Source organism: Erythrolamprus reginae, chromosome 2, assembly GCF_031021105.1.
Source record: "Erythrolamprus reginae isolate rEryReg1 chromosome 2, rEryReg1.hap1, whole genome shotgun sequence".
NCBI classification, from domain to species: Eukaryota; Metazoa; Chordata; class Lepidosauria; order Squamata; family Dipsadidae; genus Erythrolamprus; species Erythrolamprus reginae.
The window spans coordinates 155,429,539-155,450,598 of record NC_091951.1 but is presented as its reverse complement, the minus strand read 5'-3'; the positions used below and the strand labels follow the sequence as shown (position 1 = coordinate 155,450,598).

The window sequence follows — 21,060 nt, the reverse complement described above, 5'->3', positions numbered from 1 at the left end:
AGCACTTTATAGAAATCACACTATAGATCTCATATCCAGTGAAAATCAATGTGATGCCTTCACATTTACTTTAATTTATAACATTATTTTATTTTCTGGAAATTACTAATACCGTACATTCACAATATATGATCCTTTCCTCAAAGCACATTCAAATAAGAAATCAAAAATTAAAGAAGGGCAAAAGATTTATCATAGTTCTTTGCTGGCCAAATTATATAAAGATTTAATCTGTCAAATTGAAATGTAAGAAAAAAGAATGAAGGTTATTATTTATGCCAAAATATTTCAGTATTCAGGAAGCATTAAGGAATGTTTACAGCAGTAAGTCTTTTTGTATAGTATTCTTCAAGATGTTCATTTATCTGGATACAGATAAATTCAAAAACTTGTAGAAGGCAACATAAAGCCTCAAGGATGCTTACTTTAACCGAATAGTTCAAATGTGGAAAGAAATAGGCTCAGCCTCTCTACTTCTCCTATTTTCAACATGTTATGAAGATTTCTGTTTTTCCTTAGCTTTAAAAATAAGTCAGTGATTACTAGCACAAAACAAAGCAAGCCAGTGTCATAACTACTTGGGTTTTTTTCCTTTGATTTTATACATATGCTTAGACAGTATCATTTCTTAATAACAATTTATGAAATGTGGGAAAAATACAGAAGTAGAAAATACTCAGGTGGTATGGTTAATGAAGACACTCCCATAATAGCACTATTCATGTAAACAACACCCTTTATCAATTTGAAAGACGTCAAGAGGTGTGCCAGTATGATTCATGTGGGGGGGGGGAATGCTTACCTCCACCTTGCATCATTTTGTAAATTTTGCTCTCTATGTGGAGCTGAGGATGTTTGGTTTTGACACATTCCAATTTGATGGCAACCTCTTCTCCAGCAGCTATGTCAGTACCTTAACAAAAATAACTCAACGTTATAATTCAATCCTTTGACAAGCTTTGACCAAGCTTTGCTATTAGGCATCTGATCCATAATTTATTTAGTCTAAAATCCAGCATCAGGCCACTGCCAATGCCACATCCCCTGTAGGATGATACTATGCAAATCTAACTATATCCTACTAAAATACTCATTGTTAGCCAAAATGGTGCATTACAGTACAAGCAATTTTTGAAAGCACCTAACCTCTGCTAACTTTAAAAAAGTGTGTAAAAAATCTAGGACCCATAACTCATGTGGAATAGAAATTTCCAGGATGTTCACAAAGGTTTTGTTCACAAAGTTGTGGCTGCAGCAGTGTCTCTGTAGTTATGTGATCTGCCAACTTTCCACAAGCAAACTCAACAGGGAGACTGCTAAGAAGTCAGAAGTTGCTCACATTCTCACTCCAATAAAAATCTGTTTATTTAGGTTAAGTAAATACTGTCTTACTGTGAAAATTTATTTGCCACTACAATAATCTTTCTATTTAGGCTATATATTTTTCTTAGATGACTACTGATCTGGGCAGTATTGGAAATATATTAGGCGTAAAATTTATTATTTTGTCTGGTCATATCATATTGTACTACCTTTCTCTCAAAAGGTGACCCAGTGGGTCACAGTTTGCCTAGCACAGTATAAAAGCAAAAAATAAATTAATCTACAATAATAATGAATGTGCCATATGGGTAGACAGCTTCAACTGTTGTAATATTTCCTAGAGTGAGTGAAATTTCAAATGAAATTGCACGTAAATTGTTATGGCATGTACAACTTTGTTATACACTTTCATAGATATTCACCATGTCATATTTAGTTAGTTGATATGTCAACTAACTGAAAATTATTTTACTAAATTATTTTCAGTTAGTTGACATATCAATCTAGCTGAATACCAATTAGTTTTCTCTCTGGCCTGATTCAATGAATAACTTTCAAGATGCTCTATGGGAGATATGCAAGACTTCCTTTAGCTTTACAAGCTTATTCTTATAACAACCAATCAAGAAACTCAGCTGAACATATTTGTTTTGTAGATTTAATGCTGAAGAGCCAGAAGATAACTGCCCCAATAATAGCTGTTATCATGTTCTGCGTGTTAATTTCATACTAGACCTCTGTTGACCAGAATATTCTAATGGTGTAATAAAAGTGGTCAAACGTCTGTCAAGAGGACAGAAAATATTTTTGCAGTGTGTTATCTCAATTTCATTAGGTCTGTTATTGTGTAATGTCTTGATTTGCAGTAATAATTTTCCATGCTTGCAATAATATTATCCATATTTACAGTTATATTATCCCTGTTTGGACTTTTATGGTTTTTATTTCTGATTTACTGCCTAAAATAAATGAAATACAGACAAGGTTTTACTTTTTGCTGTTCTGTATCTCATAATGGTGTTTGCATATCATGCTATAACAACAACTGGGTAGGTTCATGTAACACATTAAGTCACTAATGTATGACAAAATTAGAATGAGAAGGTAGCATTATTTTTAAAGTGTATACCAATAATTAAAAGAAAACAATTATAGTTTTTCTTAAATACAGTATTATAAAAGAGAAGAGACACCAAAAGAATATAACTATTTAGTAATATACTATCAGTCTATTTAATATAAGATTTAGAGGGAGAAAGAGGAAGTAGTTGCAGAAAGGAAGAGGTGGAGTGGAGAGAGGAAGGAAGGACAGAAGGGAAGAACAGTAGATGGAAGAGTTGAAGAGAGAGGGGAATGAGAAAGAAAAAGAAGAATACAGTGATAAATTTTATGAGGTGCAGATAAGGAAATATAAGAGATTAGATAGAATTATGTAACTATATATGTTATTGATATTAATTTTTTAAAAAGGTATATGCATTGATATAGATATCGATGTGGAGTTAAAAAATAAACATTGAAACAAAAAAAGTCACTAACGTATGTTATAAATGTTACAGTAGTACAGTATTATTTTTAAAACTAACTCAGTTGAAATTATAAAGAGGCTATCTTCTTCCATTAAAAGAGATATAGATAACAAAAATTAATGTGATACCCAGAGCATACAAAACTATAGATTAAAATCCTATTATCTAAAAGCCTGAAATGTGTGAAGAAAAAGCTTTTACAATGCATTACAAAATGATAAAGACTGTATGAGACAAAGGCATTCAAAATCCCTCCAATTTCATTACCCGCTTTGTAACCAAGTCATCATAGAAACATAGAAACATAGAAGATTGACAGCAGAAAAAGACTTCATTGTCCATTAGTCTGCCCTTCTACTATTTCTTGTATTTTATCTTAGGATGGATATATGTTTATCCCAGGCATGTTTAAGTTACTGTGGATTTACCAACCACGTCTGCTGGAAGTTTGTTTCAAGCATCTAATAATATTTTCTCACGTTACTTCTAATCTTTCCCCCAACCAACCTTAGATTGTGTTCCCTTGTTCTTGTGTTCACTTTCTATTAAAAACACTTCTCTCCTGAACCTTATTTAACCCTTTAACATATTTAAATGTTTCGATCATGTCCCCCATGTCCCCCATTTTCCTTTTGTCCTCCAGATTATACAGATTGAGTTCATTAAGTCTTTCCTGATATGTTTTATGCTTAAGATCTTCCACCATTTTTGTAGCCCGTCTTTGGACCCGTTCAATTTTATCAATATCTTTTTGTAGGTGAGGTCTCCAGAACTGAACACAGTATTCCAAATGGGGTCTCACCAGTGCTCTATACAGCGGGATCACAATCTTCCTCTTCCTGCTTGTTATACCTCTAGCTATTCAGCCAAGCATCCTACTTGCTTTCCCTACTGCCTGACTGCACTGTTCACCCATTTTGAGACTGTGAGAAATCACTACCCCTAAATCCTTCTCTTCCGAAGTTTTTTGCTAGCACAGAACTGCCAATACAATACTCAGATTGAGGATTCCTTTTGCCCAAGTGCATTATTTTACATTTGGAAACATTAAACTGCAGTTTCCATTGCTTTGACCACTTAACTAGTAAAGCTAAATCATTTGCCATATTACAGACATCTCCAGGAATATCAACCCTATTGCACACTTTAGAGTCATCGGAAAATAGATTAACCTTCCCTACCTAAACTTCCCCTACGTCACTCACAAACATATTAAAAAGAATAGGACCCAGAACAGACCCTTGTGGCATACTGCTTGTAACCAGGCTCTGCTCAGAATACTCGCCATTAACAACAACCGTCTGATATCTACACTTCAGCCAGCTGCAAATCCACTGAACTATCCACTAAACTATCCATTATGATTTTTTCACATTGAAATCAGTGGGCCCCAAGTTTAACTCAACTTTGTATGAATCCAACACATTTTGTATACGCATACTAGCCAAATAAAATAACTGTAGATTTTGCTCACAATTCCTAAGTGATCTCAATAAATTACAATATAGGTAGGCCTTGGATTACAACCATTTGTTCAATAACCATTCAGTTATGACATCACTGAACAAGAGACTTTAAAAAGTCTGTGAAGTTGCGACTGTGACAGCATCCCCCTGAGCACGATTTGAATGGTTGGCAACTAGCTGTCAATTTGTCAAGCTGGTGCAGAAGTTGATGATAAATTAATGGTTTGTCACACTATCTATAGATGCTTATGGGAATTGGGAGGGGTAATATTCATGAGGGAATAGATGCAGTCACAAAGCATTCTTTCGAGTGGTTCAAGGACATCCTATGGCCACCCACCTGGGCGGAAGTAGCGGAAGAGCTTGCCACGCTGGCACAATCTGAGTGGGCAACGTGACACGTTTGTGGGTGGGGGACAAGGGACATGAACTTTCAACTGGGTGGGGAAACCCAGATTCAGGTTTCCCAGTATAAGTGCCAGGAGGGCTCTGGCAATAAATTGGAACGTTGAGGAGCACTTTGACTTGAACTCTGATTTAGTTTGGATGCTACCTGGAACCTTGACACAATTATGATGGCCATAGTATCCTAGTCACATGATAGCTAGCCATTTGTGGTGAGCCTTCCCTCAAGGCTTCCTACAATCAATATCAATGGGAAAGCTAGCAGGAAGTTGCAAACGCTTTCCACTCCTGCCATATTTTCACCTGCCCACACTCCATAGCACCAATCTACAGCACCTGCCAATCCATGATCTAAAGCAGTGATGGCGAACCTATGGCATAGATGCTACAGGTGGCACACGGAGCCATATCTGCTGGTACACGAGTCATTGCCCTAGCTCAGCTCCAATGTGCATGTGTATGCTGGCCAGCTGATTTGTAAATCGCACAGAGGCTCTGGGAGGGCGTTTTTGGTTTCCAGAGACCCTCTGGGGGGATGAGGGAGGATGTTTTTGCCCTCCTCCGGCTCCGGGAAGCCTTTGGAGTCTGGGGAGGGTGAAACACGAGCCTACTGGGCCCACCAGAAGTTGTGAAACAGGCTGCTTCCAGCCTCCAGAGGGCCTCCGGGGGGCAGGGGAAGCTGTTTTCGCCCTCCCCAGGGATTGAATTATGGGTGTAGCCACTTGTACATGCACAATAGTGCGCGGAAACGCTCTTTCAGCACCTGAGGAAAAAAAGGTTTGCCATCACTGCTCTAAAGCAGAGGTCCCCAACCGCCGGTCCGCGGACCGGGACCGGGCCGTTGGGGTTTTTCAGCCGGTCCGCGGCGCCAGGGCCCCCTCGGCCTTTCCGCACCACCAGCGGCGCTCCCCCCGCCAGCCAGCCAAGCCCCGCGCCCGCCGGAACCGGCTCCTTGCTCTCCCCCCGCCGCCCGCCGCGTTTGCAGGAGGTGGGGAGGGTCGGGCAGCCCGCCAAGGCCAGAAGGGATGCTGCTGCCCCCCCTTCCCTCTCTCCGCCGCTGCGCGTCCTTGACGCCGAGAGGGAATGGCGGCAAAGGTTTTTCTCAGCGGAGGCCACCACCACCACCCCACATAGGGCGCCGTGGCCGCCACCCCCTGCCCTGTTTTTTTTCCCCAGCCGCTGGAGAGCGGCATCTCTGCCTTGCGCGCGCCCCTTCCCGCCCGCGCTTCCTTGTAAAAGCTCCCCCCCCCAAGTCTTATCCCCCCCTCCGCCCCACGGCCGGGCAAGACCAGCCCTACGCGTTGACATCAGCCTGGCTGGCTCCACGCGAGGAGGCCAGCCTGTCCGCAAGCAGCCCGAGGAACTCAGAGGTCTGGAGGCGCCGGCGGAGCGGAGAGAAGCCCCCGCTAGGCTGCGCGCTCCGGTCTTTCCTCGGCCCTTCGGAAGGATCGCGCGCCTCTTCTTCCTCCTCGTTTCTTGGTCCCCATCCTCCTTTCTACTTTCTCCCCCTTCTCTTCCTAGCCCACTCGGAATATTCAAAATAAGAAAAACCTTTGCCGGCGAAGGTTTTTCTTATTTTGAATATTCCGAGTGGGCTAGCAGGGGGATAGGGAGCGCGCGCCCCCGACATTGAACATCACCTTCGCCGCCCCCGCCTCTCCTGCAACCCCCTTGCTGAGAGCCCGGGACGAAAGTGCTCTCGCAAAGGTGAGGCGGGCAGGGCGTGCGCGCGTCACCGCTGAGAAGAACGGAGAGAGAACGAGAGTGAGAGCAACAGACAGCAAGATAGAGAGAAAGTGAGAAAGAGAGAGTGAGAGAAAGGGGGGGAGAAAGAGATAGCAAGAGAGAGAGAACAAGAGAGAGAAAGAGCGTGAGAAAGAAAACAAGAGAGAAAGAGTGAGAGAGAGAGAGACAGAAAGCAAAAGAGACAGAAAGAAAACAAGAGAGAGAAAGTGAGAAGAAGAGAGAGAAAGAGGGGGAGAGAGAGAGAAAGAGAGAGGGGGGAGAGAAAGAGAGGGAGAGGGAGAAAGAGAGAGGGAAAGGGGGAGAGAGGGGGGAGAGAAAGAGAGAGGGAGAGAGAGAGGAGAGAAAGGAAGAGGAGAGAGAGAAAGGAAGAGAAAGAAAGAAAGAGGGATAGAAAGAGAGAGTGAGAGATGCTCAGTGAGCCTTTCTTTGAAGTTGCCTTTCTTTCTCTTTCTTGCTTTCTTTCTTGCTCTTTTTCTTTCTCTTTTACCTTTCCTTCCTCTATTTCTTCTTTTCTTTCTCCTTCCTACCTTCTTCCCTCCCTCCCTTCAGTCCTTCCTCTCTTACTCTCCCCTTTCATAAGTTTCCTTGCTTCCTTCCTCTGTTCCTGTCTCTTCCCCCTTTCTTTCTTTCTTTCCTTCCCTCCCTCCATTTCTTGCTTTCCTTTTCCTTCCTCCCTTCTTTCCTCCCTCATTCCCTTCTTTCACTCCTTCCTCTCTTACTCTCCCCTTTCACACCTTTCTTTGCTTCCTTTTCACCCTTCTTCTGTTCCTCTCCCTTCCCTCTTTCCTTCCTTCCCACCCTCCGTCCATTCATTCACCCATTCCTCTCTTGATCGCCCCTTTTACGGCGCCGCTGACAGCTAGCCCCCCCCCCCCCCCCCCACCGGGCCATGGAAAACTGGTCTAGCTTAAAGCCGGTCCCTGGTGCAAAAAAGGTTGGGGACCTCTGCTCTAAAGCATGGGACAATCCAAACTTCTACCATAACCTGAGGACTATTGTAATTCTAAAATGTTTTTCAGCATCAAAAAAAGCTGACCATATTGTACATAACGTTGTCACGAACAAGTTGAAAGCCATCTTACACACATAAAATTAGTTTTATGACTAGATCCTGGCCAGACTGTTTATTTATCTGACACAATAATATAATTTGTTGGAAATCTAAACCTATTTTATTAGAAAAAAATATGGACAAGTAGTTCTGAATATTCCTCAGAGCTAGCAAAATGTGTATATACAATGAGGCTTTTATAGAATAATATACTGCTCAAAAAATATAAGGAAACACTCAAATAGCACATCCTAGATCTGAATGAATGAAATATTATCATTGAGTACTTTTTTCTGTACAAAGTTGAATGTGCACAACAGCATTGATTGTCAATCAGTGTTGCTTCCTAAGTGGACAGTTTGATTTCACAGAAGTTTGATTTACTTTGAGTTATATTCTCTTCTATAAGTGTTCCCTTTATTTTTTGAGCAGTAATACTATAGGGCCATAGAAACAAAGTATTGTTATGGTTGCAATAGACAGAATCATGGGAATTGACACCCCCCCCCCCCATTTCAGGAACCAATTTTATCACACATGACAAAGTCTTGAGTTCTCATTCAAACCATGTCTCCGATAGTATCTGCTTGTCTGATCCAACCTGGCAGGGTGCTCTAGGCTTCTTTAATTATCAGGATCCCTTAGGTGTCCTTCTCTGTAGTAGGGTCAACCCTGTGGAATGAAGTCCTCTCCCCCACCCTCCATGGAATGGCTCTCACTTTACATGTTTTGAAGGGTCCTGAAGATCTGACTCTTTGCCCAGGCCTTTGGCAAGGGGGAACAAAGCCCCCTTTTCTTTGTTCCCATCTTAATTAAATAATTAAATTTTCCATTTTTGTTTTATGCTGCTTTCTAGTTTTAAATGTTTTTCTTTAACCTTTTTAAAACTGCTCAGAGTTGTTAGGACTCAGCTGGCAAATACATAAATGGAATATATCAATCTCAAGGGCACAAGCATGTATAATTATTATTTCTGTGTAATCTGGTTATTATATGTAGTAAGAAAAAGTAAAGAAAAAAACCAAACAAACTGAACTCTTAAATCCATTGTCACAATTACTACCTGATATGAAACATAGCTGAGACCCATCTAAATGGAAGGTCTTAAGCATAAAACATCAGGAAAGACTTAATGAACTCAATCTGTATAGTCTGGAGGACAGAAGGAAAAGGGGGACATGATCGAAACATTTTTAAATACGTTAAAGGGTTAAATATCGTTCAGGAGAGAAGCGTTTTTAATAGGAAAGTGAACACAAAAACAAGGGGGCACAATCTGAGGTTAGTTGGGGGAAAGATTTATTTATTTATTTATTTATTTATTTATTTATTTATTTGATTTGATTTGTATGCCGCCCCTCTCCGTAGAAGCAACATGAGAGAATATTATTTTACTGAAAGAATAGTAGATGCTTGGAACAAACTTTCAGCAGATGTGGTTGGTAAATCCACAGTAACTGAATTTAAACATGCCTGGATAAACATAGATCCATCCTAAGATAAAATACAGGAAATAGTATAAGGGCAGACTAGATGGACCATGAGGTCTTTTTCTGCTGTCTATATTTCTATTTAAATCAGAGGTCAGGAATGGGAACCTAGGCTTGAGTGGAGAGTGTTAATTAGATCCCTACTACTATATACAGGTGGTCTTCCACTTATGACCACAATTGGGCCTGGAATCTGAGTCATTGCACAAATCTGTTGTTAAGTGAGACACTACATAGCAATAGCACTTAGACTTATATACCGCTTCACAGTGCTTTACAGCCCTCTCTAAGCGGTTTATAGAGAATAAGCATATTGACCCCAACAATCTGGGTCATCATTTTACCGACCTTGGAAGGATGGAAGACTGAGTCAACCTTGAGCCTACTGAGATTTGATCTGCCAAACTGCTGGCAGCCGGTGATCAGCGGGAAGTAGCTAGCAGTACTACACTCTAACCACTGCACCATCGAAGCTCTTACAAGAACTTACTTAAATTAGTTCTTTGCTCAACAACTGCTAGCTCAGCTCCCAAAGCTGCAGCCACTAAGTGTCCACACCGGTCATTAAGTGGAGTGTCTTGGGAAGCCTGGGCCCTCTCTCTGTCCCACTGGGGTGAAAGATTGTGAGGCTACTATTTGTTAATGTTGTTGCCAGATTTGAAGTCTTTTCCTCCAGCATTGGAGGGTGTGGTTTGAGACCAGAGTGCAAAACAATGGTCTGAGCTCCTGTCCTCACTGCCAACCTAGTAGCATGAAAATGTACAAATGCAAATCGATAAATAGGAGCCACATGGTTGGGGAAGGTAACAATCCTCTGTGAAGTCATGTTGGCCACGACTATGGAAATGTTTTCGGACAGCTGTGGCTGCTTCAGTGGCCTTGAAACAGAGATGAGCACCACCCTCTTGAGTCAGCAATGACTAGTGAATAAAACTCACAGGGACTCCTTTCCTTTTCTCCTCCAGCTCACTAAAATCACTTGAGGCGCTGGAGGAATGGACCTCAAATCTGGCAAAAAGGCTGGCAAACACCACCCATTCTGGAAAGCTCAGAATGTTGGCATTGGCTGGCATTTTAGTTAACGTCTCTGTCCCTCCAGTGGAGAAGAAATACTAGAAAACTCCATTGTTCTGTGCCTCTTAGAACACCAGGGCTTGCCACATTTGAGATCCATTCTATTCTTTATACATTATATGAACGTAATAAATGATGTATGTAAATATTAAAAAAAGGTTCAAAAGCTTCCTAAAATTGAACCATGAGACAAGTTATCTCCAATTATACCACCCTGTCCCATTAGATCTGGCAGAGAAGGCATGCCGTGAATAATATCTGCTAGGGACTTAGTTTTAGTGGATCCCAAGAGATAGGAATCCTGTACTGATACCTGCTTTATGTAACATATTTCTCCCCTGAAATCAGGTTAGCTTCTTCCCTCTTAATATTCCAGAAATCCCTCAAGATCTGGTTATATCATTAGGCTTGAGGTCCCAGAAATACGGTAACATTTTATGATGGCTCCAATATTCACTCTCTCCATTGTCTGTGTTTATTTTAATATTTAACCATGATTGCTTTCTATTTTTATAATAATAGTATTTATTTTTTTATTTGATTTTTGTACATTGCCCACTTCTTGTGATATGGGCAACTGTAGAAATCTGATAAACAAAATATAAATAAAATGGGAAATCTTACATTGATGGAATACGGTAACTATTTACTTTAAGCTTCCAAAGAGAATTTTATTCATGTAGAGTGTCCTATTTTGTGCACGAGCACAAAAGTTTTAACTTCTGGCAAGTGCCTGGACAAATACCTGCAGTTTTCTTGAAAGGTTTTTTGAAAGTTTGCCATTGCCCCCTTTCTAGGGCTGAGAAAAAGTGACTGGCCCAAGATCTCCCAACTGACTTTGTGCCGGACAAGTACTCATGGTCTCCCCCTAGTTTCTAGCCTGATGCCTCGACCACTATATCAAATTGGCTCTCAGAATGTACTACAGTACTTAACTTTTGAGATATCATATAAAGTGGTACTCAAAGGACAAAGGAAATTCACTTTACAAAAGGAGTACTTCTCCCAGTTTCATTGAAGTAACATATTTCCTAGCTCTAAAGTTTTGAAGTGGGGAAAACAACAGTTCTATAATACATTCAAACTGAACTAAAACAAGTGCATAATTACCGTATATGAAAGTTCTGCCTCCAGGTACTTTAGTAAGCAAACTATTCCTGTCTGGACAATTACCACACACCAATGTACGTACATTGATATCAAACACTTTGAGAAACTATCTTCAAATACTAAGAAGCGACAGTCCGCCTTTTCTAATTTCAACTAAATATTTAAAACTTTTAAAATATCACATACTACGCTATTCTCTGTAGCTTCACAAATGTCAGTACAGTACTGTATTCCAAAACATTATGAACATACACGTAGCTGAAGTACAAAGATATCAATGAAGTAACAACAGCTACTTTAGTTTTCCTACACCTACTTCCTACATAAACTAAAAACCTCAGCTTTTCTTACATAGCATTCTCAAAAGGAAAATATGTAGTTGTCGCTCATATGAGGTAAACATCTGCTTGCTGTGTGATAGTTTAATATGCCAGGGTATTAGAAACAAGATATATATATGAAGTTTTAAAACTTGTACAACAACTTTAATTATAGGTGGAGCTGCAAGAGAATTATAGGTCTTCCTTGTGTTGGGTGCAGAGTTTTCTAAATAGCTTCAAAAGTACTACTTTATAACATTGAAATGACTAAATATTCTATATGTCATTTAGAAGCGAAACCACATTAAGCTTTTTCATGGACATGATCCTGTCCAAGTTAAAACAATTGGAAAGATCTCAGAAAGCTGCATTTGCACATTATTCACCATTAATCTTTAGTACATAATGGTACAATAAAGAGCACAGTATATGCCAATTATTCAAATTGGCATTGATTTTTATGTCCTCCATCTCTAACAGCTAAAAAAAAGAAAGCCAAATATCCATTATTCAATGCTATTCATTCATTTTAACAAACTATGGGTCTCCACAAGGAGAGAAAACAAATATATGACGTAATCATGCAAATACCATTTGTGTCAGACACTCAGATACAGAAATAAATAATCCCAACATTTGTATGATTATGTCATTGCATGTATGTGTTGTCATCTCATTGTGGATGTCGCTGATATAAAGCACTGGGCTATGTTGTCACCAAAAATATTAGGATCCTTAAAGATGGATCCATAAAGTATTTTTAAACAAAGCGGCTCAGATTTTGACACGTTTATACAGGCGCAGTATGAGCAATCCCATTGTATCAATTCCAAAGTATATTGCAACGAAAGTAGTCATATAAACCTTGGGTATGACTGAATTCTGAGCTGTTTGCCACGGATCGCTTTCAGCCAACAGTATTTCTGGCTTACCTTTGCAATAAGGCCTATCAATCTGAAAGGAGACACCCAGAAGAGCTTACAACATATAAAACAGCCACCCCCAAAAAATCCACATCATCCTTTCTTGATCTATTAAAAATTCATTACCCAAGATATAAGGTCCCAGGCCTCTCAGGTCCACAATTACTATTATTAGCTAGTATTATTAAAAATCAAGATGGTAGCTGACAATAACCAGCTAAATTTCTTCCAGCTTACTTCGACTGTAGGCCCCCCCACCCCGAAAAGAAGCTTGTTTTGCAAAGTACCGGAAACTTTCTGGAATATTGAAAGGCCTCCCCAGCTAACAGGCCACAAACGATTTGAGAGTTATGTATGGTTTTATTAAGGGTTATTAACGTATTTTTGACATCGTTTTTTAAAATAGTTGTTATTATTGTAAGCCGCCCAAGAGTCCCAATTGGAGTTGGGCGGTATATACATTTCCCATATAAAATAAAATAAAATAAATAATAAAATAAAATAATAAAATGAAATGAAATAAAAGACAGGAACAGGTTTTCCCTGCCCATGAACAGGGAGGGGGGGCATCCTCCTCAGTTCTCACACTGTGTGGCTGTCAGAAGGCCCTGTAAAGTCTTTAAACCCCCCCCCCCCCAAGCACTGTTAACATTTGGTTTCTATCTCCCCCCCTCCTCCCCCCCTTTCCCGATCACAACCAGGAAGAGGGAAATTGGGGGGGGGGGAGAGGAGAAGCAGGGCAGAGTACGACTTGCCCAAGGTCATAAAGGAAGTTCCTGGACACTTCTTAGTGTTCTGCTAGTACCAGGAAATTTCAGAGCAAGAGTCCACAGAACCGAAGAGGCTTTCGAGGGAAAAAGGGCCACCGAAATCGGGGTGGGGGGAATCTCTTTCGAGTAAAGAGAATTCTTTCTGGAGGATCCGGTGACGGGATCCGGAAGAAAAATAATGAATAATAAAAAACGCTCACTTCTTGTTTTTATACTGGATGCGGCCCTTAAGGCGTTCCTCTGTCAACCGGGCAGAGTCAATGCAATCGGACACGGCAGGCCCCAATGAAACCCCACTCACCCCCCCCCCATGCAGCCTCTCCCCACTCACCCCCCCCCCGAAAAAAAAACCCCTCCGGCGCCCCGAAAACCGTCGCTGGATCTTGCCAGCGCCCAGCCGCTTTTTCTCACCGAGGTAAATGTCCCCGAATGAGCCGCTCCCGATCTTTCGGCCAAGCCGGTACCGGTTCCCGACTCTCAACTCCATCGAGGGCGTCTCGATTGGACCCAACCCTGGTTGTCAAAGGTCCCCGACTCAGAGCAGGGAAGCACCAGCGACCATCGCGGCCTTTCGTCCCGTCTCTCGGCGCCCGAGGTGTTCGGGGGCGGCAGCGCAGCCCGGGTGGGAAGGATGGACGCCGATTTTTCTTTTTTCTTTTTTTTTTCTCTCCCCCGAGCCCCGGATACCCCCTCCCGCTTAGCGCAGGTTAGGACCGAGCCGCCATATTATGTGACCTCACTTCCTTGGCAACAATGGGCGGGGCCTAAGGCGCGGCGGAGCATCCTCTGACTGAAAAGCCGGCTTGGAGAACAGGAAACGGGGGCGGGGTGGTGAGATTGTGAGGCTTAGCGACACCGCGTCTCCATGACAACCTCGCCGGCTGGAACATCCGGGCCTACCTTTCGCTCATTTTGATTCCGTCCGATGACGCGGACCCTTTGTGCGGGCGGAGGGGGGGGGGGGGGACAACTGCAAGATGACTGCTCCGAGAGAACCTTCCCCCCCCATCCCCCGAAAGAGGCCGGGCGGCCACCGAGTCTGCAGTTTCTGCCGAGGTGTCCATGCTCGAGCCGCAGAATGGCGCAGAACTACACTTTCCCTTCCACTCCTGAGCAGTTCCTTCCAACCTGTTGCTGCTCCCATGTGGTCTAATTTTAGCTCCACGATTTCCAGACAGAAAATTAGGGGGATCGAAATCCAATACAGTATATCCAGAGCGTACAAAAGTGGGAAATATGGGCTTGAGGAAGATAAGCGGCGTGCATAAGGGCATCACTGTGCCTAGGTCCTCTTTTATCGTTACTTTTTACTTACGCTTATACAAACTACTAATATCCTATGCATGTTTGACAAATAAATAAAATAAATGAATAAAAAGATATCACCCATACAAGTATTCTTATATCCTAAGTGATGATGGTGCATTAGATTTATCCAACACCCTTTATTCTGAAGTTTCAAACTGCTGTCACAGTTCACATCAAAAACATCATGTGCTAAACTAATAAAGTTTATTTTTTTAAAAAGAAACTTATTGTTCAAAAAAGAATATATATATATATATATATATATATATATATATATATATATATATATATATATATGTTTTCGTAAATTTTCACGGGTATATGTATGTAGATTGTTCTGAGTTCGGGTTTTGCCCTGTGTAATGTTTTGCATGTCTATGCGACGTTTCGGCGAAATCACATTCACCATCATCAGGCTGGAGTTCCAATCTTTGTGTTTTTGCAAATGAATATTAGCAACTAATATTGCTAATATTCATTTGCAAAAACACAAAGATTGGAACTCCAGCCTGATGATGGTGAATGTGATTTCGCCGAAACGTCGCATAGACATGCAAAACATTACACAGGGCAAAACCCGAACTCAGAACAATCTACATATATATATATATATATATATATAACATGTGATATAGAGCTCAGACTTTAGATGCTAGTTATTTTACTATTTTATAAACTACTGTGTTGTCTTATAAGTTTTGCATTATTTTACACTCGTCAAATATAATTTTGATTTACCATTTAGACTTTAGTTTATATATATTTAAGATCGATGTATTCAGTCAGTTTTTTTGTTAAATAGCTGCGGTATTATTGCTATAAAATTTCAAAAGAGAAGGTCCTTGATTCGCAGCTGAAGTTAGAACGACATCTCTCAGCTGTGGTGAGGGGGACATTTGCACAGGTTCGCCTGGTGCACCAGTTGCAGCCCTATTTGGACAGGGAGTCTCCCCTCACAATCACTCATGCCCTCATCACCTCGAGGCTCAATTATTGCAACGCGATCTACATGGGGCTATCTTTAAAGAATGTTCGGAGACTATTGTTAGTTCAAAATGCAGTCTGTGAGCTGCATTGGCTACCAATTGGTCTCTGGACACAATTTAAAGGGTTAGTTATCATCTATAAATCCCTACATGCCTTAGGACCAGAGTATTTGCAGGACCGTCTTGTCTTGTGCATCCCAGCGGCCAGTCAAATCCCACAGGGTCGGCCTTCTCCAGGTCCCATCAGCCAAACAGTGTCGAGTGGCGGGGATGAAGGGAAGGGCCTTCTCTATGGTGGCTCTTCTGAAATCAGTTCTCCCCCCCCCCAGGGATTCACACTGCTCCCATCCTCCTGGCCTTTTGAAAGGCTTTAAAATCTTGCCTTTGCCAGCAGGCCTGGGGTCATTGAGTGTGAACACTCTGGCCGATGGTATGCTTGTGGTATGACTTTTGGTTGAATGACTTTTAATGTATGGGATTCTTAAATTTTGTTATTGTTTTACTTGAATGTCTTTTTTATGTTTGGCGTTTTTAAATTTTGTATTGTTTTACCTTGTGCACTGCCCTGAGTCCACTGGAGAAGGGGTGGTGGTGTATAAATATAAATAAATAAAAAATTATTTCTGCTAAAAGTTTACTAACAAAGAGGGAAAAGCAAAACAATAGAAATTATTCAGATCATGGGAGTGTTTAAGGTCATTGTATAAATAAATAGGATGGAGTCCAATAATTAATACTGTGCACTAATGAATACTTAAGCCTATGATTATTTATTTGTAGTCACTACTTATAATACCAAGGAACTAGACATTAGTTCTTGTAATGGCAACTCCCACTGTTCTCTTTCTATTGTATGAAGATTATAAGAAAGCATAGGAAAGAGGGCAAATCAAGTATTTGGTTTGGTCTTCTGGGGAAGCAGCGGTGAACTGAGCATAGGTCCGCAAGAACGGAGCTGATGATCATGGCAGAAAGAGGAACCAGTTCCTTGGAATTCCTCTCCAGAGGAAAGGGGACCAGGATTGACCCAAGTACTCCAAAGAATGGCTTCCTATCACGAAATTGTAAGACAGTGGTCTCCAGCAGGTTTTGGAGCTCTGGAACCCTGGAGGTAGTTTGGCACTTTCACCTCTTGCCTAATGTAGTTTGGCACAATGGTGAAATCCAAAAAATTTTGGCTACCGGTTCTGTGACCGTGGCTTGGTGGGCATGGCAGGGGAAGGATGCTGCAAAATCTCCATTCCTACCACACTCCAGAGGAAGGATACTGCAATCTCTTTCTTCCCCACTCCTGGGAGAAGGATATTGCAAAATCTCGATTCCCACCCTACTTTTCCAGATGTGGTATTTGCCGGTTCTCTGAACTACTCAAAATTTCTGCTACCGATTTTCCAAACTACTCAAAATTTCCACTACCGGTTCTCCAGAACCTGTCAGTTCTAGGAGAAAATAGCTAGTTACTAGCTTTTTGGATGTCAAGAGTCTTCAGAAGGGTACCTTTCATTACAATTTCTGTTCCTGATGAAACAAGTTTCATGCAAGTTTAAGGACTATTTTTTATTTATTTCTAAATTAATATCAAAAAGGCGATTAAAACATTGTTGGAAGTTTATAAACAGATTAAAGACCAAATGGACTTGAAATAAGATTTTAAAATTAATTATAAGAATAACTTCCTGGGAGTTGCTTAAAATTTCACAAAAAATATGACAATTTTGAAACTATTTTTAAGAAACTTTCCTGTGGGAAAGTGCTGATTATGAAAAAAAGAGAGGAGACTTTAAAGGTGACTAGAGACCCAGAAAAAAATAAGTCTATCTACTAACACCAAAAAAATGAGAAATTTGATAAAAATGCAAACTATTGTAAAATAGCATAAATATTTTCACTTGCTCAAAAAATAAGGCTTAGGATCATCCAACACAGATTAGAGCCCATCATGTAAAGGAAAAAAGCAGATTTGTTGGATCTGTAATCCAATTCAAAACATCTCCCAGGAAGCATACAGTGTTAATAACAGATAAAAACAGCAATTAGCAAAGAGATAGAACCCAGAAGAATCAACATCAATGTGTCTATAGTTAGAAAGGTATTCAAGCTGATTTTAGAAAAAGCTGAAGAATGAGACACATTATTGCTTACACATACTGGTAAACAACAAAATTGAAGAATACGAAAAAGAAAATATATGCTTCCTTGCCTGTGACATCATTGACACAGTTAAGGTTTTAACTGGGTTGACTGTATTAAGCTGTGGGCTGTCCTTGAGTAAACGGGAATCTCAAAGCAACTTCCTGTCTTCATGTGAAACCTACACGAAGCACAGGAAGCCACTGTCTAGACACAATATTGTAAACAAACTAGCTTCAGATTGGCAGAGAAGTGAGACAAAGCTCTCTATTCAACTTATGTTGTAAATATATAGAGGGATGCTCAATACTGCAGGAGAAAGGAGTGTGATTATAAAATTAAGAGGGGTAAACAAACAGCAGTAAGCAGTGTTACATTAACGATAGTACTCTAAAGCTGAAAACTTGCTCTGTAATATGAAAGCTAAGGAACATAGTGAGAAAATGGGCCCAAGACAAAATATAAAGAGCAAACAATTGATAAAAGATACAATGATCAGCCTTAGGACTGACAATGAAAACAAAGAGGTAGATATCTTATATATTTTAGGATCAACTGTAAACAGCACTCAAGAAGGTAACAATGAAGGCTTTTGAAAGAATATTCAAATGAAGCGATGAGTCTGCATCTTCCAAGATCAGACTGGTGCTAGGAATGTTTTTCCCATATTGGATGTCCAAGAAAATAAATAAAATGGTTCCTAGAAAAAAAAAATCATTCTCACTTGAGGGACAAATGATCAGGCTTAAATCATCTTCTCTTAGACATGTCTCAGCCCTCGTGTGAGGGAAAAGAAAATGCTGTTAGGCTTTCAGATTCTATTACTGAGTCTATACCAATAAAGTTCCAATAGTTATTGTAGAATGTGCTTCCCAATCTTGCTATCTTGAAAGATTGACAACAATCAATTCCATAAGGCAATTCCTATAGGAAATTAAAATAGAAGGAAAATACAGTACCTACACAACTTTCAGCTCTCAAAGAATAAATGCAATTAATACTTTTTTAAATTTTAGTTACTTACCCTCCCACCTATAGCTAATTTTCAACTTTTGACCACTTGATTAATGATAATTCAAAATGATTAAGGCTCTGAATACCTGCTTTACAGGTCATTTCTGGCCATTGTAAAAATGTCACACCATGCTCCCTAGTCACATGACCATACTTTGGACTTTGCAACAAGCTTGCCTTTATAATTGTTTGCATCTTGTGGTCACACGGCTACAATTTGTGATATTACTTGTTGGTTTTCAGCATTTTTTGCTGATTTCCAATGAAAAGCTCCCATTTGAAAGAATGTGTTTGCATGTACAACTATGGTTTTTGCTTAACAGGTACTGTACTGTGAAAAATGTAGTAAAATCAGGTCTGGTTACAAGGATGCCTTCACTTATGGCTATTACAGTAAATCAATCAGACCAATTATAATAATAAGTTGAAGACTCCTTGTATAGTTATTTGTTGGAGTTATAATAAATTACATCAAATTTATTATAGCTCAACCATCATGTGAAGCTAGAACATTGGCTGGTCTTTTTCCTGTATGTAAAGTGCTTCTTTTACTTATCCTAAAATATTAACTTACATATAAAATGTTCAAAATTGTCCAGATGATATGCCAGCTGCTTGAAACTGTATAGTATAGAAGGTATGCCCAATTCATATTTCCTTGAATTTGTTCATTTAGTGGCAACCAGTACTTCTGTAAATATATATTCTGAAATTCTATATAATTTTTAGTTATTCTGAATTTGTGTCACTTTATTTTTAATGACTGGCAAGCTCCAATATTTAAAAAAAAATTCTATCTATTATCTTAATATTTTCCTGAAAATCAAGCAAACAAGAGAGTCAATTTGGTGTACTGTACTGGTTAAAGGGCTGCCCTAAAAAAAACAAATGACTATGTGTTTCAGTCCTGCTTTAGACATGAAAACTGGCTGGGTGACTCTGGGGCAGTCATCCTGTTCAACCTATTTCACAGTGCCTGCTTTTGTGGGAAAAAATAGGAAGAGGAAATATGCATATTTGCTACTTTGACTTATTTATAAAGTAATTAAAATGGGATAAAAATGAAATAAATAAATAAATAAATAAAAAAAACCGTGCCAAATATTCTACATGTCCCAAAGCAGGATTGAATTTATTCCCCCCCCCCCAAGAACTAAGCAATGTCGGTTGGCGGGCCCCAGGGGAAGAGCCTTCTCTGTGGCGGCACCAGCCCTCTGGAACCAACTCCCCCCGGAGATTAGAACTGCCCCTACTCTTCCTGCCTTCCGTAAACTTCTTAAAACCCACCTTTGCCGTCAGGCATGGGGGAATTGAAACATCTCCCCCTGGGCACGTTTAATTTATATATGGTATGCTTGTGTGTGTGTCTGTTAGTATATGGGGTTTTTTAAATCTTTAAAATTTTAAATTGTTTGATTACTTATGATTTGTTTCTACATGTTGTGAGCCGCCCCGAGTCTTCGGAGAGGGGCGGCATACAAATCCAAGTAATAAATAAATAAATAAATAAAAGAACACAAAGTCCAGTTGCTTCTTGGAAAAAAAGCACCTTTGGACTCCTTTTTTTTCAATCCACTTCTACTATGTACAGCCATGCCATTACCCACTATGGGTACAGTGTCTTATTTTCAGCTGCTATTTTCTCTTAAACATATTGATAATACAATGTAAAAAGGAAACTAGTTTGTAAATTATAATTTTTTTTATTGATGATGAAATACTTAAAAAAAAAAAGATAATAAAATCAAATCTGTTTTCTTAGAATCACAAGTTGCACCATCTGTATAAGAGAAAAAAATTAAGCCAGTCAATTTTTATTAGATTGCACTACACAGAAACATTTTCATTGCCTATGTTTATCGAATAAGCATGACATTAAATAATTCAATATGTCAATACCATATTAACTCAACATGTACATATTTCCCTCTTTGTATAAAAGTTATAGAAAAACCAAGAGTCTAAAATTAAAAAATTAACATATTAAACTGTGCAATGAAATTCTAGTTAAGTCAGAAGATAAATCCTCACAAGCTAACATTCACAGATATTTAACTGTCCTATTTTGAAGTTTAAACTCGTAAATACTTGGCAGAGCCACACTAATTTGCACATCTTCACAACCATTAAGTTTATTAGAAGATGCTTACTGATAATATTTGCAATGCAGGAGTTTGTTTTGTTTCAGCAGAATCATCTGCCAATCATACATGTAAACAATTCCTGTATAGAATAGTTAATGACAACTCCAACTATTCTTATACCGATTAAATACTCTGGGGGATTAAAGAGTTTTTAATCTACAATGGAATTTTTCCTAATAGCATTCACTGATGAGTAAGGAAGTATATATTTTTAATTTAATTTTAATTAATGGTTTAATTAAAAAGAAAAGTAAAAACAAACATCAGAGAA

The 21,060-nt window shown here is 39.7% G+C and overlaps 2 protein-coding genes across 6 annotated transcripts in view; both read right to left on the bottom strand.

Moving 5' to 3' along the window:
- The window catches only part of CSNK1D (casein kinase 1 delta), a 47,032-nt gene extending 33,044 nt beyond the window's left edge, over positions 1–13,988 (bottom strand). For 3 of the 5 annotated variants that reach the window (XM_070740045.1, XM_070740043.1, XM_070740046.1), the window contains exons 1-2: positions 13,619–13,959; positions 803–913 (exon numbers count right to left, since the gene is read on the bottom strand). In XM_070740045.1, coding sequence (XP_070596146.1) covers positions 803–913; positions 13,619–13,694 — 187 coding nt within the window. In that variant the 5' untranslated portion in view covers positions 13,695–13,959. Of the gene's footprint in view, positions 1–802; positions 914–13,618 lie in introns of all 5 variants that reach the window. The other 2 variants (XM_070740044.1, XM_070740042.1) reach the window with 2 other exon arrangements.
- A 6,340-nt stretch (positions 13,989–20,328) lies between these two features.
- Positions 20,329–21,060, bottom strand: part of UTP18 (UTP18 small subunit processome component) — a 29,694-nt gene continuing 28,962 nt past the window's right edge. The window contains exon 14 of the mRNA XM_070740040.1: positions 20,329–20,425. The gene's annotated coding sequence lies outside the window, so the exon portion shown is untranslated. The remainder of the gene's footprint in view (positions 20,426–21,060) is intronic.